The sequence below is a fragment of the Lathyrus oleraceus genome, chromosome 2 (genome assembly GCF_024323335.1).
Source record: "Lathyrus oleraceus cultivar Zhongwan6 chromosome 2, CAAS_Psat_ZW6_1.0, whole genome shotgun sequence".
NCBI lineage: Eukaryota > Viridiplantae > Streptophyta > Magnoliopsida > Fabales > Fabaceae > Lathyrus > Lathyrus oleraceus.
The window spans coordinates 178049675-178064752 of NC_066580.1; the positions used below are offsets into that span (position 1 = coordinate 178049675).

The 15078-nt window shown below is 35.8% G+C and overlaps 1 protein-coding gene across 1 annotated transcript; it reads right to left on the reverse strand.

Moving 5' to 3' along the window:
* Nucleotides 1-10326: 10326 nt before the first annotated feature.
* Nucleotides 10327-14286, reverse strand: LOC127118750 (phospho-2-dehydro-3-deoxyheptonate aldolase 1, chloroplastic). Its single transcript, XM_051049008.1, has 5 exons — nt 13593-14286; nt 13102-13379; nt 12071-12347; nt 11612-11857; nt 10327-10867 (listed from the first exon to the last, which is right to left on the reverse strand). The coding sequence occupies exons 1-5, from the start codon at nt 14127-14129 to the stop codon at nt 10589-10591; spliced, it is 1617 nt and encodes a 538-aa protein (XP_050904965.1). The 5' UTR covers nt 14130-14286; the 3' UTR covers nt 10327-10588.
* Between the last annotated feature and the right edge of the window lie 792 nt (nt 14287-15078).

Here is a 15078-nt window from a genome sequence, read left to right on the forward strand (position 1 = left end):
TAGGTGTTGGAGCTTGGGCTTAAGCCTTGAGCTTGCTTTGTGTTGTATTGTTTAAACTGTTTGTTTGCTGTATAGTTTGTCTGATTGAGTACTGACTGAGTTTGATTGTTTCCAGGTACTTTAGTTGCTCAGTTCCTTGTGAACTATTGCTTTGCTTTGCTTTGCATAAGCAACTTGCATTGAGGTATAGCTTCCTAAACTTCATGTAGTCTGGAGACCCGGCTGTTACCGGGCTGGGCAAATTGACTGAAGTCCTCCTTAAGAGGCAATGCTTGTGTATGTTTATTTTTAAGCCCAAGCAGGAAAAGTCCTTCAAGTAAGGCAATTGGTGGAAGGTAGGGACAAGCAACCTGTCCCCCACTATTCAGTGAGTCTTCTCCTTGCTCCCATTACATGGTTGTAGCATTGAGATCAAAAGCCCAAGATCTGTGCAGTGCACATTGAGTCAGAGTCATCGAGTATAAAAGGGTTCCCCTATTCTGGACCCATGCTCATTTGTCAGCTCTCCCTGGTTAGGGATAAGAGCTGTGAGGTCTGATCCTCACTTCATCCTTTCATCTGCTTCACCTTAGCCTCGTAATGGCAAGGTTAAGAGCAAACACAGCCCGTACAGACGACTTGCTTAGGCAGTCAAACCTGATTGATTGAGCCCCTTGTTTGGCTATAGTGCGTGTTATGTGGATATCTGATTGACATGCTTGTTTGAGATACCTGTTCTCATTTGATGATGTATGATTGTATGCTTGTGTGCTAGCTTCTTTCCTGGTTAGGTTAGTTTGCTTATGCAAGTAGGATAGAAAACCGAACTTAGGGTTAACGATGCATGACAACATTAGGCTCGAGTCTCAGCTCCCTAGTTGTGTATTTTTCCCCGGTTTCTGGTTAGCAATTTAGTCCCTTTCAGGGGAACTACATCGCCCTGATCCTTGTTCCAGACAAGGTATGTAGGCAGGTGGTCGTGCGAGACCACTCCGGGCAACCTTTTTCTTTTTTGCGTGTGTTTACTTGTTATCTGATTGCATGTTTGGCTCGGATGCCGACGTAAGTCCAGTAAGTGGCTGTCGGGCTCCACGTTTGCCGTTTTGTGCGTGTTTTGGTTCGGATGCCGACGTAATTCCATCCAGTGGTTGTCGGGCTCCATGTTTGCCACCCTTGCTTGTTTGTATGTTTTGTGTTGTTTGGCGTGCGTAAGCCGAACTACAGTGGCTCTGATTCTTGTTCCAGACAAGATATGTAGGCATAAGGTGCGATACCTTATCGAGCCCGTTTCTCCTAACCCCACCTGCGTTCCCCGTGTGTGTGTGTGATGTTTAGCAACCTTTTCTTTATTCTAGAACGTGGATCCCTAGGAGTACCTAGGACGTGAGGGGTGCTAATACCTTCCCCTCGCGTAACCGACTCCCGAACCTTTTCTCTCTGGTCGCGAGACCATGTCTTTCCAGGTTTCTCTGAGCGTTTCCTTTCCCTATCTTGGGATAAATAACGTTTAGTGGCGGCTCTGTGTGTTTTTATTTGAGTCTCGCCGGTTGTTTTTTCGCAGGATGCGACACTACCGACAATATTATTAATGAAATTTCTAATTTTGCTTACATGCTTGAGTCAGTTTATTTATGGCATAATAGATTAGCATATACTGGTATTAGTTCTATGAAGAGACTAATTAAATTTGGTTTGATCTCATGTAATATAAATGATTTCGAAAATGTGAATTCTACGTTAAATCTAAGATGATTAAGAAACCTTTCAAAAGTGTTTATAGAAATACAAATCTCCTTGATCTTGTACATTCATATTCGTGCGAATTTAATGGCATGTTAACCTGTGGGGGGAAACAGATATTTCATTACATTCATCGGTGATTCTTCTAGATTCACATATGTATATCTTTTAAGGCATAAAGAAGATGCTTTTAATGCTTTTAAACTTTACAAAGCAGAAGTATTAAATCAATTAAATAAAAGTATCAAAGTACTTAAGAGTGATAGGGGCGGTGAATACTTTTCTACATAATTTGATACATTTTGTGAAGAGCATGGAATTATACATGAACGTTCCGCATCTCGCACACCACAAAAAATGGTGTAGTCGAGAAGAAGAATCAAACATATCAAGAGATGATGAATTCCATGTTAATACATTCCAAACTTCCATTTAATTTGTGGGGTAAGGCCTTACTAACCGTTTGCCACATAATTAACAGAATTCCTTTGAAGAAAACCAGTATTTCCCCATATGAGTTATGGAAAGGCAAAGCATCAAATATTGGTTACTTTAGAGTGTGAGGGTGTGTAGCCTACTATAAAAATATGGATCCTAAGAGAACTAAATTAGGTCCTCGTGGAATAAAATATGCCTTTATAGGATATGTACCAAATAGTAAAGCATATAGACTTTTAAACTTATAGTCCAATGTAATCATTGAATCATGTGATGTATAATTCTTTTAAATCCTTATTACTAAGGATGAAGAATCTGAGTCTCCCACAAACAAAGAATCGCGTGAGGAAGATTCTTCTCGGAGTATCGAGATACAACCCGAAAGTACCTCTCGAATCATTGAAACACAACCCGAGCCTAGGATAAGCAAGAGATTCCAGAAAACAAAGGCTCTAGGACCAAACGAAATCGATTCTCAACTTATTTATTTTTATCTAGTTGAAGGAAACTGTGAGAATTATGTACGGAATATTCCTATTATTCTTCAAGTAGAAGATGATCCTAAAACTTACAAGGGAGTTGTGGCTTCGAGGGACTATTCCTTTTGGAAGGATGTTATCCAAGATGAAATGGACTCAATCACGTCAAATCACACTTGGGAACTTCTTGACTTACCAAAGAGATCAAGGTCCATTGGATGAAAGTGGGTGTTTAAAAAGAAGTATCATAGTGATGGTACATTAAACACATATAAGACAAGATTAGTAGCAAAGGGATTTAGACAAAAAGAGGGTGTTGATTACTTTGACACATATGCACCAGTAGCAAGAACAACAACAATTAGAGTATTGTTCGCCTTAGCCTCTTTGAATGACATTATAGTTCATCAAATGGATGTTAAAACATCATTCTTAAATTGAGATCTCGATGAGGAAATCTACATGGAACAACCAAAAGGCTACATGCTTCCTGGAAATGAACAAAAGGTGTGTAAACTTGTCAAATCCCTATATGGACTAAAATAAGAACCAAAACAATAGCATCAAAAATTTGATTTTGTCATACTTTCAAATGGATTTACTCCCAACTCGTGTGACAAGTGTTTACACACAAAGGTATGAAAAGATATTGTAATATTCCTTTGTCTATACGTTGATGACATGTTGATAATTAGAAACAACATGGATGAAATTTTAGAGACAAAAAGGTTTCTAACTTCCACATTCAAGATGAAAGATCTTGGATTAGTTTATACAATTTTAGGGATCAAAGTAAGGAGAAATAGTGGGGGTTACGAACTTAGTCAAACACATTATATTGAAAAAATGCTTGATAAGTTCAAACACCTAAATTTTAAAGAAGTAACCACTCATTTTGATCATGTCGTCAAACTTCAAGAACAATGGAAGAGTAGTGGCTCAATTGGAGTATGCAAGTGCAATAAGGTATCTTAGGTACTTAATATAATGTACCAGACCAAACATATCATTTGTAGTTAGTAAAATGAATAGATTTACTATTAATCCAAATAAAGAATTTTGGAAGGAAATCACAAGGATTTTCGGCTATCTACAAAAGACCAAAAATCTTGGTCTTCACTATGGCAGGTTTCCCACCATACTAGAAGGATATATCGATGCAAGTTGGATATCCAATATTGGAGATCATAAATCCACAACTGAGTGGATATTTGCACTAGCTGGAGGAGAAATTTCTTGGAAGAGCAAGAAACAAACATGCATTACTCTTTCAACCATGGAACCAGAGTTCATGGCTTTTGCTTCCGCCAGTTAAGAAGCAGAATGGTTGAGGAACCTTCTGTTAGAAGTTTCATTGGCAAAAGACAATGTTTCAAAGGTATTGATACACTGCAATAGCCAAACCACTTTAGCTAGAGCATTCATCGAAGTGTATGATGGAAAGTATAGACACATAGGACTTAGACATTCTTTTGTGAGAAAATTGATTAAAGATGGAATCATTTTATTCACCTATATACGAACAAGCTATAATTTGGATGATCCATTTACTAAGCCACAGGCCAAAGACTTAGTAAAAACAACCTCGAGAGGTATGGGGTTGAAACTCCTTGAGTAAGAGTTCCGACAGCGGCGTCAATCCAATCTTACGTTAACATAACATTAACCTTAAGATTCAATGAGTAACAACAAGTCGTTGATTTAGATTTTTGTCGAACATTTCGTGATAATATTGACTTTTAAAAAGAGGATTGAGTTTTTATTTAAACTCTAGTTCAATACCGAGGGTATATGTCTCATGGAAAAGGATACAATATGAACTTCACCTATGTGAATTTCAAGACAGTGTCATCTCAAAGTGAGAGTTGGAGTTTCTCTAACGAAAATTCTTGAAACAGGCGAGAAATATATGCGAAGAACCCTTGAAAAAATATGTGTGAGGTAATGTTGGTATATTCGCATGTATTAATGGTTTAAAAGCATTGCTATCTAACATTCTGATTAGACTTTGTGTTGTCTTTACTAAGGTTACGTTTGAAATTGAAAGATGCCTAACTGTACTAACATTCTTTGTTTCCTTTTCTGAAATTAGTCTTATCATTATTGGAACAAGTGGGGGATTGTTATAAATTCATGAACATTAAATGTTCATGTGTGTATGTTCCAAAATGATAAGAAAAATGGAATGAAGTAAATGCTAATAAATGCAAGGGAAATAGTCTCACGTAGAAAGATTTGCTCACATTCAAAGCCTTTATAAAGAGTTAGGAACATTAACTCAACAAAATGATAAAAGAGGATAAAGTGGCACATGGGCAAATGTGGTGGTCTCAAGTATTGTGCAACTTGTCTCCTCCATACACCCCCGGGTCCGATGGCATGGGCGTAGAGACGCTAGTGGCGGCTTTTAGGCGGCACTTGAGCACTTAGCTACTCGTCGCATTATGAAGCGACGTCGGCGGCGCTCTGGCGGGCGGCGGGCGGCCTTCGGTCGGGCTCATTATTGCTCTCGTTTTAGTCGATGCATGTGTTTGATTTTTGAATTCGAAAAGAAGCAACATTTCGTGAAGTGTTGCGTAATGAAAATATGCAACACTTGGAAACAATGCAATTTTCAATGGAAATACTATTAAAAGGTGTTGTTTCATCAAGGGTTGCAACCTTGTGAAACAACACATGCATGGTCTAAAAATACATCACTCCAAATTTAGAAAAACATCACAAAATCGAGTTTTTGTTGGTGTTGCACAAATTTGATATAAGGCTGAATTATTCTGGATATTTATGCGTTTCAAATCTAAGATATAAAAAAAGTGCTTGAAATACTTTTAAAGAAAATAACTTTATTCACAACTAAATCCTGGATCCATTCAAATTTACCGATTTATCTAACACATTTCTTATATAAACACATATCATAGTTTCATTCACCTCACATATATGTCAGCTACAAGATTAAAAACTAGTGACAACTTGTCATGGAATTCAAAACATCAAGAATTGAACAGCTAAAAACTAGTGAATGTGTGATAGTACTTAAACAACACCATTCATTAGTATCATGAACTTGGCCGGTGAACTTATACATTTCTCGCAAATTTACCATTATACTAAGAAAAACGACAATTCAACATTATTACTTAGGAAAATCCGAAAAATGTCTCACTCATTCGACAATATTTCTTCTGACAAATTCTTTACAATTGTTTTCATCTATTGCAATACAAAAACAACATATGAAAATCAACACACCTTGAGCATGTACATTGAACCATTAAATCTTATGTGTCTCCCAACTATCATGTTTTTCATGATATGCAAATAAAAAGTTGACAGCATGTAAACTAAGTCCAAAATCACCAAACCTAGACCTAGTTGATCAATAACATATGCATTCCCTTTTATCAAACTAACAAGTTCAGTTTCTTTCATGCTAATCAATATTAGTTTTATATCATTCCCAATTAGGCATGAATATAAATATCCAAAATCTAACCTAATTTTAACTTTCATCGAATAAACCTAGCAAGTTCGGGAATTTGTCTACCTATGTTTTCACCCTAGCAAATTCAATATTATTCACATTTAGGCATGAATATAAATATCGATAATCTAACCTTGCTTTATAGGAAAACAAATATTCCAACTTGGGTGGGAGATTTTTCGTAAATTGACTATAATGGTAAATATTAATTTTACAATGTGAAAACTTGAATGCAACAACTAAATTAGAGTTAAATACTTTATCTATTAGGCCTTTAATGCATTGAATCATAATATGAAGGATATTGGCATGTTTGTGGCGCAATTCTGAAAAAATGAACTCATCTTATATGGGATTTAATCCCTTCATTTATTTTAGACAATATTGTATTATGAGTATGCTTAGGAAGAAACTACATTAACTACCTAAAACTTCTTGTATAAGTCTACGAGGCATTTGGTTTTATCACTTCGAGTGTGTTTTTGTCCTTCATTCGTCTATCCTCTAATTTTAGAGTATATCTTCTTTTATGTTCATCATATTTTTAAATTCGAAAACTGCCTTTTAATAACTTCTTCGACTTTTAATCTAGTCTCGCTCAAGGCCTTTTTTTAATCTTTAAATTTTCGGTATAACACCTTCATTTAATTAAAAAAAATGTGCAAGTAGTTGATCCAGTAAATATGAATAATGATATTTTAGTAAATCTACTTGTTTTTATTATATAATGTTGTAAAAAATGATGTCGGAATTATAAGATATAATTGGTTTCTTGATCGGTAAGAAATCCATAAGGGTAGAAAAGAAAAAAAGAAAAAGAACACAATGAAATTGATTATAAACTGTTATTCTTTACTTTCTCTTTGAAACAAGATTACAGGTGTTACAGAATAGCAAATAATCTCTCTCACCCTAATTAGGATTTGCATTATGCAATGATGAGAGACTAGTATACTATTTATAAAAAAACTAATATACTAATCGAATGAGTTTTTACACACAGGCCCATTACACAAGCTAACTTAGAGAACAACCTAACTTAAATAATTGGGTATAACAAACAGTCCCAGTTCGACATGCTAACAATCCTAGCATACTTCGACTACAACATGTAAACAGACTTCAATGGCATGTTAAGGTCCTGTGGAATTATCGAACCAAGAAGCTACCCTTCGACCATACTAGAATTTGATCCAATATCTCACAAATCTTCACCTTGGAACAAACTCTATAATATCAAATGAACAAACTAGCTTTCTTCATGCAGCTTTATCAACTACATACAACGGAAAAACTTGCAACTTCGTAATGTCTTGGTGATCATATCAGCATCATTGTGATATGTCGAAACCTTCGGCATTTGGACTTCGCCACGCTCGATTACCCCTCTGACGAAATGCAGCCTCACATCGATGCGTTTGGTTTGCTCATGATAGGCTGAACTCTTCGACATGTGTATAGCACTTTGACTATCACATTTAAAATGATAATACGACCTTGAAGTTTTAGTTTCTTAGCAAAACTTTCAAGCCACAATGCTTCTTTTACATCTTCAGTGAGGGCGATATATTCTGCTTCAGTGAGGGCGATATATTTCGCTTCAGTGGTTGATAAGGTAACAACCTTCTGAAGTGTTGCTTTCCAACTAATTATTGTGCCAAACATAGTGAACACATATCCAAAAATAGATTTTCTAGAATCCATACAACCTGCATAATCAGAGTCGACATACCCTTTGATTTCTGCTTTACTATTTTCACCATATGCTCCACCATAAATCAGGACTCTGTTTAGAGACCCATTTATGTACCTTAGAATCCACTTCAATACTTGTCAGAGAGTCTTTCCAGGATTCGCCATGTACCTGCTTACAAGACTTACTGCATATGCTATGTCGGGTCTAGTACAGTCCATAACATACATCAAAAAACCTACTATATTAGCATATGGGATGATATTCACATAAGCTCTTTCGACCTCAGTATTGGGACACTGATATGTACTCAGCCTGAATTAAGGGTTTTTCGGAGTCACAATAGGCTTTGAATTCGACATACCAAACTTGTCAAGAATCTTTTATAGGTATGTCTCTTGAGATAAGCATAATTTCGATTGTTTTCTGTCTCTTTGGATGTCAATCCCAAGAATCCTGGAGTACTACCACATTCACTTGGGTATAACTTTATAGAGGGGTCAGATGGAGTACTACCACATTTAGATCAAAGCAAGCCATTATCAAAGTAAGTTACTATCGTTGATGAGATATATGAAGAATTTAAATTTAAATTGATAAATACAAATTATAGCATATTATTATATTAAGAATATAATTAAAAATAAAAATAGAGGTGTACCTTTGAGAGTTCTAAAGACAATTGAAAAAAGTAAGATGAGAGAGTTAGATATCATCATTTTCGTCTAGTGGGTCAATGCTTAAATAGATAAATGACTGAGGACATGGACCTCTCATTAACTTTAACTGAATGGTCCAATAAAATATTCTAATGAACTTATTGATGGGTCATCATGAGAAGAAGCATTCATATTGGATAAAAGACTCACCTAAACAAGTGAAAGAGACAACACATATTCACCTAAAACATTAAGGGATTGGGTATATGAGAAATCTCACTATAAAATGCTCAATCTCCACTTTCCCAAGCAATGTAGATTTTTTAACTCACACTTGTATCTCAATAATTTCCCCTCTCAAGTGTGAGTTCATCCGATATGCTTCCCCTCAAACCAAAGTTCTTTCATCCACATACGTTTGTACCACAATTGACACTCTTACCACATCATGGGAGTTTCAGCGGGACACACCGCCTGACCACCATCTTATCATGAAGACTTTCGATACAAAGAGTCAGTACCTTATTTGAACCATCGGCTCTAATACCACTGATGGGACATCATGAGGGGAAACATCCACATTGGGTCAAAGACTCGCGCAAACCAGTGAGAGAGACACCACATATTCATCTAAAACCTTAAGGCATTGGTTATATGGGTTATCTCACTAATAAAGTCCTCAACTTTCACTTTTCCAAGCAATGTGAGACTTATAAGGAGCATGTTTCATGTGAAGTCACTTGGTTAGAAGTTGGATCTTCAACCATTCGATAGATAGATAGATAGATAGAGGGAGAGAGAAAGAGGGAGAGAGAGAGAGGGAGAGAGAGAGAGAGAGAGAGACTCACACTTGAGGAGGAGAATGTTGAGAAACAAGTGTGAGTTGTAAGTCTCACATTACTTAAAAAAGTGAAGATTGAACACTTTATAAATGAGATGACTCATATATCTGATGCATTACGATTTTGTATGAATATGTGGTGTCTTTCTCATTTGTTTGGATGAATCTTTGATCCAAAGGGGATGTTTCCCCTCATGATGATCCATCACTTGTATCCTTTATGTAATCAAACTCAATCACTTCTTGCAAGGATGATATTGTCAACATATACCAGCAATGTAGTAAAGAATTTTGAGTTAAACTTGATAAACAATGAGTGATCAATTGTTGCTTGAATGTATCCTTGTTGCACAAGAAGATGTGTAAGTTTCTCATAGCATTTTCCATTGGCTTGTTGAAGGTCATAAAATGACTTTTGTAATCTACATGTTTGATTTAGTGGTGTTCACCCCTTTAAGCACGAGCATGTACGCATGTTAGTGTAATTCTCCATGGAGAAAGGTGTTATTTACATCAAATTGATGCAATTGCCCATTATGAATAAAAGGCAAAGGAATACGCAAACATTAGTGAACTTAGAAACAACTGAGAATGTGTTATGACCTTATGAACTTTGTAAATCTTCTCGGTGAACATTGTGGTAGTAATGAAAAAACTTTTTTGTTGTGATGAAGGGAAAACAACTTTGATGGAGGACGGAAGGGTCAGAAGTGTGAGATTGTTAGAATGGTTAAGAACTCTGTCCAATTTTGTCAAGAATTCTGTAAAATTTAACTTCACATCTTCAATTTTTTCAAGAATTCTTGAAGCATAGCATTTTCATCAATACTTTCTGCCTACAAAAAGTTCTTCAATCTAACTGAAACTGGTTCATTACATTTGTGCTCGATAATGAACGTGCAAAGAACTCATTAATCCTTGAGCTTAAATACATGATCAAATTTATTTATATAGTTTGAATGAACGACCAAAAAATATTATATATAAAATAGAATGGAATAAATCAGACTCAATTTGCCAATAGAATAGAAACTTTGTTAGTTTCCTTTTATTAATAAAAGCACTCTTAGTTCTTCCCAAGTTTAAAAGCAACGCTAGGCAGTATACAAATACAACACAATACACAACATAAAGCTAACTAGCTAACAATTTCATGTCCACCACCACATCATGCCCAACAACAAAGTAGAACTCCTTGATAATTATATAGAAAAATAGAATAAAAAAGAAAAAGAACAAAGGTATCATTTTCTTGAGTTTTTTCTTCAAACTTTTTCAGAGTCCACCAGAGGAAAGAGGAGAGGAAAGAGGAGGCTGTGATCTGATCCTGCTCTTTCTTAGCCTTTCAGCAATGATGAAAGCAAGCTCAAGAGATTGAGAAGCATTGAGTCTTGGATCGCAGTGTGTGTGGTAGCGTGAGCTAAGGTCGTCGAATGTGACTGTCCTCGACCCACCAATGCACTCAGTCACGTTTTGACCGGTCATCTCTAGATGAACTCCTCCTGGGTGGCTTCCTTCTTGCTCGTGGACATCGAAGAATGCCCTCACTTCAGCCTGTCAGATTAATTCAGCAAAACAAAAGTTAGTGACATTATTGATAATCACAATCTAAAATTCAAATCTTGGGATTAAGTTAACACAAAGTGAAATGATGTCTATTTCCATAAGTTGGTAAAGAATAAGCATTCACACCAATATGGGTCCCCAAAGTCCATTCTCACCTACCCAAAAGAATTGCAACTTAGCACCATAATGACAATAAATCACTACTGGTATCTCTAACAATAAATTCAGGAATATACCTTCAATTTAGCAACTAAAATATCATTCTCTCAAATTTAGTCCTTAAAGCATATTAAAAATAATAAATACTTCTTAAGAAAACATAATAAAAGATTCAAAATAACACACAATTTCTTGAATACTTAACTATTTCAACTACTTCTACAAGTGGCCCTTTAGTCACCTACCACTCCAAGTTCTAAACATTAGTATATATAAGCTTTTCAAGTTTGGTAGCCCACCAACAAGGACCATTTCATATACTTTTGTCAATTTAAACAAGATTTACTTGCCCCGCACTAATCTTTTTCAATGCTATTTCTTATTTTAAGTATAACTTTTAATACAAGGAATGATATTTATTTCCACCAAAGATTATGGCCACAAGAATGAAACAATTTCATTTTCAGATGCAACTAATAAAAATTTGATTTTAATTCAAAAGTTAATATATTATAGATACTAGACGGCGACATGTAACCAACTACAAAAGAAAGAATGAGAAGAATTTTATACCCTGATGGCATCGAAAGGACGAGTTTTAAGACCACATGGAGCCTTTATGGTGTTTCCATGCATAGGATCGCTGACCCATGTGACAATTTGCCCTGCTCTGCGCACGGCTCGGATCAGATGTGGAAGCTTCACCCTCATATTTTCAGCTCCCATCCTAGTGATTACAGTGATTCTCCCTGGTTTGTTTTGGGGATTCAAGATCTCGATCAGTTTCACAAGCTCATTTGGATCCATCTTGTCACTTACCTGCCAATGTATCAAAAATAACAAGAGATTATGCTAAGGGATTCAATTTTCTTGCTCAAGCTTATGATTTTGGTGATAAATGACATAATAATGTGACAATGCGTACTTTTATAAAATGAATATTAGCGTAACTTTTTGGCAACAAAAAACATGATTAACCGTTTTTATTATAAAATTGAAGGCTAGGTCGCATGATAAGAATAATGTCCATACCTTGATTCCCAAGGGATTAGCAACTCCTCTAAGAAATTCTACATGAGCACCATCAAGCTGTCGGGTCCTTTCACCGACCCAAATCATATGGGCTGAGCAGTCATAATGGAGACCGGAAGTTGAATCCAACCTAGTGAGTGATTGTTCATATGGCAATAACAAGCACTCGTGTGATGTCCAGAAATCAGTTGTTTTCATTATTGGATGGTCAACTGTGAGACCAGCAGCAGCCATGAATCCAAGGGCCTCGTCAACACGGTTAGCAAGCTCTCGGTACCTGCAACACCAATAACATGTTAAATTTACCCCAATCCACATATATATATGCAACATTAACATAACTAGACCATTTAAAAAGAGTGAAAGAGTGTCAGCTTCATGTAACTCAAGTTGATTTAACATACTCTTTTTACAGAAATTTTTACACTATCAGGGCGCACCAATATTGGACATAAAAACAACAGCCCCATTAAACATGTGCCCCCAGTTATTGTCAATCATCACTTTACAATTTCAATTCAATCATGCGTGAGACCAAATAAAAACCACTTAAAAACAAAATAGTATTATTCTCTTCCATTCCATAAAAGTCTTTTGGGCGGTATATTCTCAAAAAAAAAGTGATTGATGCTTTGAGATACTGACCAAAAAGACAAAAAAAAATCTTACCTATTCAACAAACCTAAATAATAGACAAGAATTCAAGAATCAGATTAATCTCCTTTAGACTGAATTAAAGGATAATAAAATAACTACATCATTTACCATGCATCATGTAGTTACCGACACAGACGCGCCGTTTTACGTTTTACAAAAGTGTCGATGCTAGAGAGTTTACCATGCACCATGTATAATTTCAAAAAGTCAAATTATGAAGCGATGAAAGCAGTAAAAACTTCACAAATTCAACCCCATAACAACAAACAGAAGACTAACTTGAATTACATAACCAGAAACTGAAAAATAGATCACAAATTCCATGTAAGAAAAAAAGATTAACAAAAACACAAAGGCACAAAGTCTGAATATACCTATCTCCTTGTTCACTTTGTTCAGTGAAATCCAAGTTCCATTGAGTAACCCTCTGCATAGCAGCATAACCACCAGTAGCAAAAGCTCTGAGAAGATTCAGAGTAGCAGCAGCCTGACAATAAGCCCGAATCATCCTCTGTGGATCCGGCGTCCTCGATTTCAAATCAAACGCATCACCGTTGATGTTATCCCCTCTGTAACTAGGAAGCTTCACACCATCCTTCTCCTCAAAGGAATCCGATCTCGGCTTCGCAAATTGACCCGCCATTCTCCCCACCTAAACAAACAAAAACCAAAACCATCACCAAAGTTCACACATCAGTCTCAGATCCACAATTGGAATTTGAATCCACCAAACTATGGCGTATGAGTCAATCTTTCATCATCAATAATAATAATCAAATAATCATATTATAATCACATAACTAAAATGTTGAACTTTAATCATGATTGATTCCGATTCATTACTATAGTGTATCAAACTATTTACCTTAATAACAGGAACTTGGCCACCGAACATCATAACAACACTCATCTGAAGGATGATTCTGAAAGTATCACGAATGTTATTAGCATTAAACTCTTTGAAGCTTTCAGCACAATCACCACCTTGAAGAAGAAACGCGTTTCCCAAAGCAGCTTCCCCCAAATGTTCCTCCAAAGTTCTGGCTTCACCGGCAAACACAATCGGAGGGAAATCATCGAGAGTCTTGAGAACCGCTTGAAGTTCTTCCTGGTTAGGGTAATCGGGAAGTTGCAGAGCCTTCTTCGACTTCCAGCTGTCGATTGTCCACTTTCCGGAGTTTACGTTCCGGGGAATGGTGGTTGTTTGGGGTTTGGGTTGTTTTTCGGTTACGACGGGGTTTTTGGCGGGCTCGGCGGCGTGGACGGCTAGGATTGAAAGGGAGTGGTTGGGCTTGAGAGAGGGGATGGGCTTGAGCCCGATGGGAAATGAGGAAGCGGCGGATGTGTGAGGGATTAATGACTTCGTTGGAATGAGAGAGTTGGAAGCTGAAGAGAGAGACATTTTGTTTTGTTTATGTTATGATGTTTTTGTTTTTGAATGTCACGCTTTGAAGAGAAGGTGGCGTGAACTGAGGAAGGTGGAGGAGGTTGAGGAGGGTTTTATAAGAAAAAAGAAAAGGTTATGTTTGAGAAAGGTTTTTGGGGTTGTTGCGTTGTGTGAGTTGGGTAAGGACGTGGTGGTAGTTGGGGAAGGGTGTTTTGGTAAATAGGAAAGATATTTTTAAGGGTAATTTGGGGAGTGTGGTGTGGTTACAAATTGCAACTAAGTCAAATTCATTGTTTTTTTTCTTCTTGAATTAGATTCATTGATTATTTATTTATTATACTAAATATGTTGGTCTTATTTTTGTACAAAAGTTATTAAATTTTGATTTGGTGTGCTTCACCTACTTGCTAATTGTCAGTATTGGGTGAGATGAGCTGCACCGTGGCTTGGAATTAAGCCCCCAACTTCATCTTTTAAATATAGAAAAGTAATATTAATAAATATTTTTAAATATAAAGAAGAATTATTATATATTAATAAATATTTTTTATGGATAATAAATTAATATAATATTACTCTTTCCGTTTCTTTATAAATGTTATTCTTTTGAAAAAAAAATAAAAAAAATTTAATTGTCACTTGTAAAATTTAAGATAATATTAATTGTATTTTTATCAAAATTATCCTTAAATAATTATTATAAAAAGAGAAAAAGTAAAATAAATATAATAAATCATTAAAAGGATTATTGTTTAAGATGTAATAATAATGATTAGCTTGGTATGTAAAAAGTTAAAAGAATGAGTAAATGGAATGGAATAATTTTAATAGCGGTGGCATAACACATGTGATTCTTTGAGTTTGTCCTTTTTTTTTACGGCGTAGACAAAGATTTTTAGATTTTATATTGTCTAATATGATTATCTCATTAGATTTATATTCTCTAATATGATTATGTCATTAT

Coding starts and splice junctions, on each gene's coding strand:
- LOC127118750 (XM_051049008.1), bottom strand. CDS start 14,129: ATGTCTCTCTCTTCAGCTTCCAACTCTCTCATTCCAACGAAGTCATTA. Junction 12,348..13,101: donor CAAAGTGAACAAGGAGATAG/GTATATTCAGAC, acceptor TTGGTGTTGCAG/GTACCGAGAGCTTGCTAACC. Junction 11,858..12,070: donor CTAATCCCTTGGGAATCAAG/GTATGGACATTA, acceptor ATACATTGGCAG/GTAAGTGACAAGATGGATCC.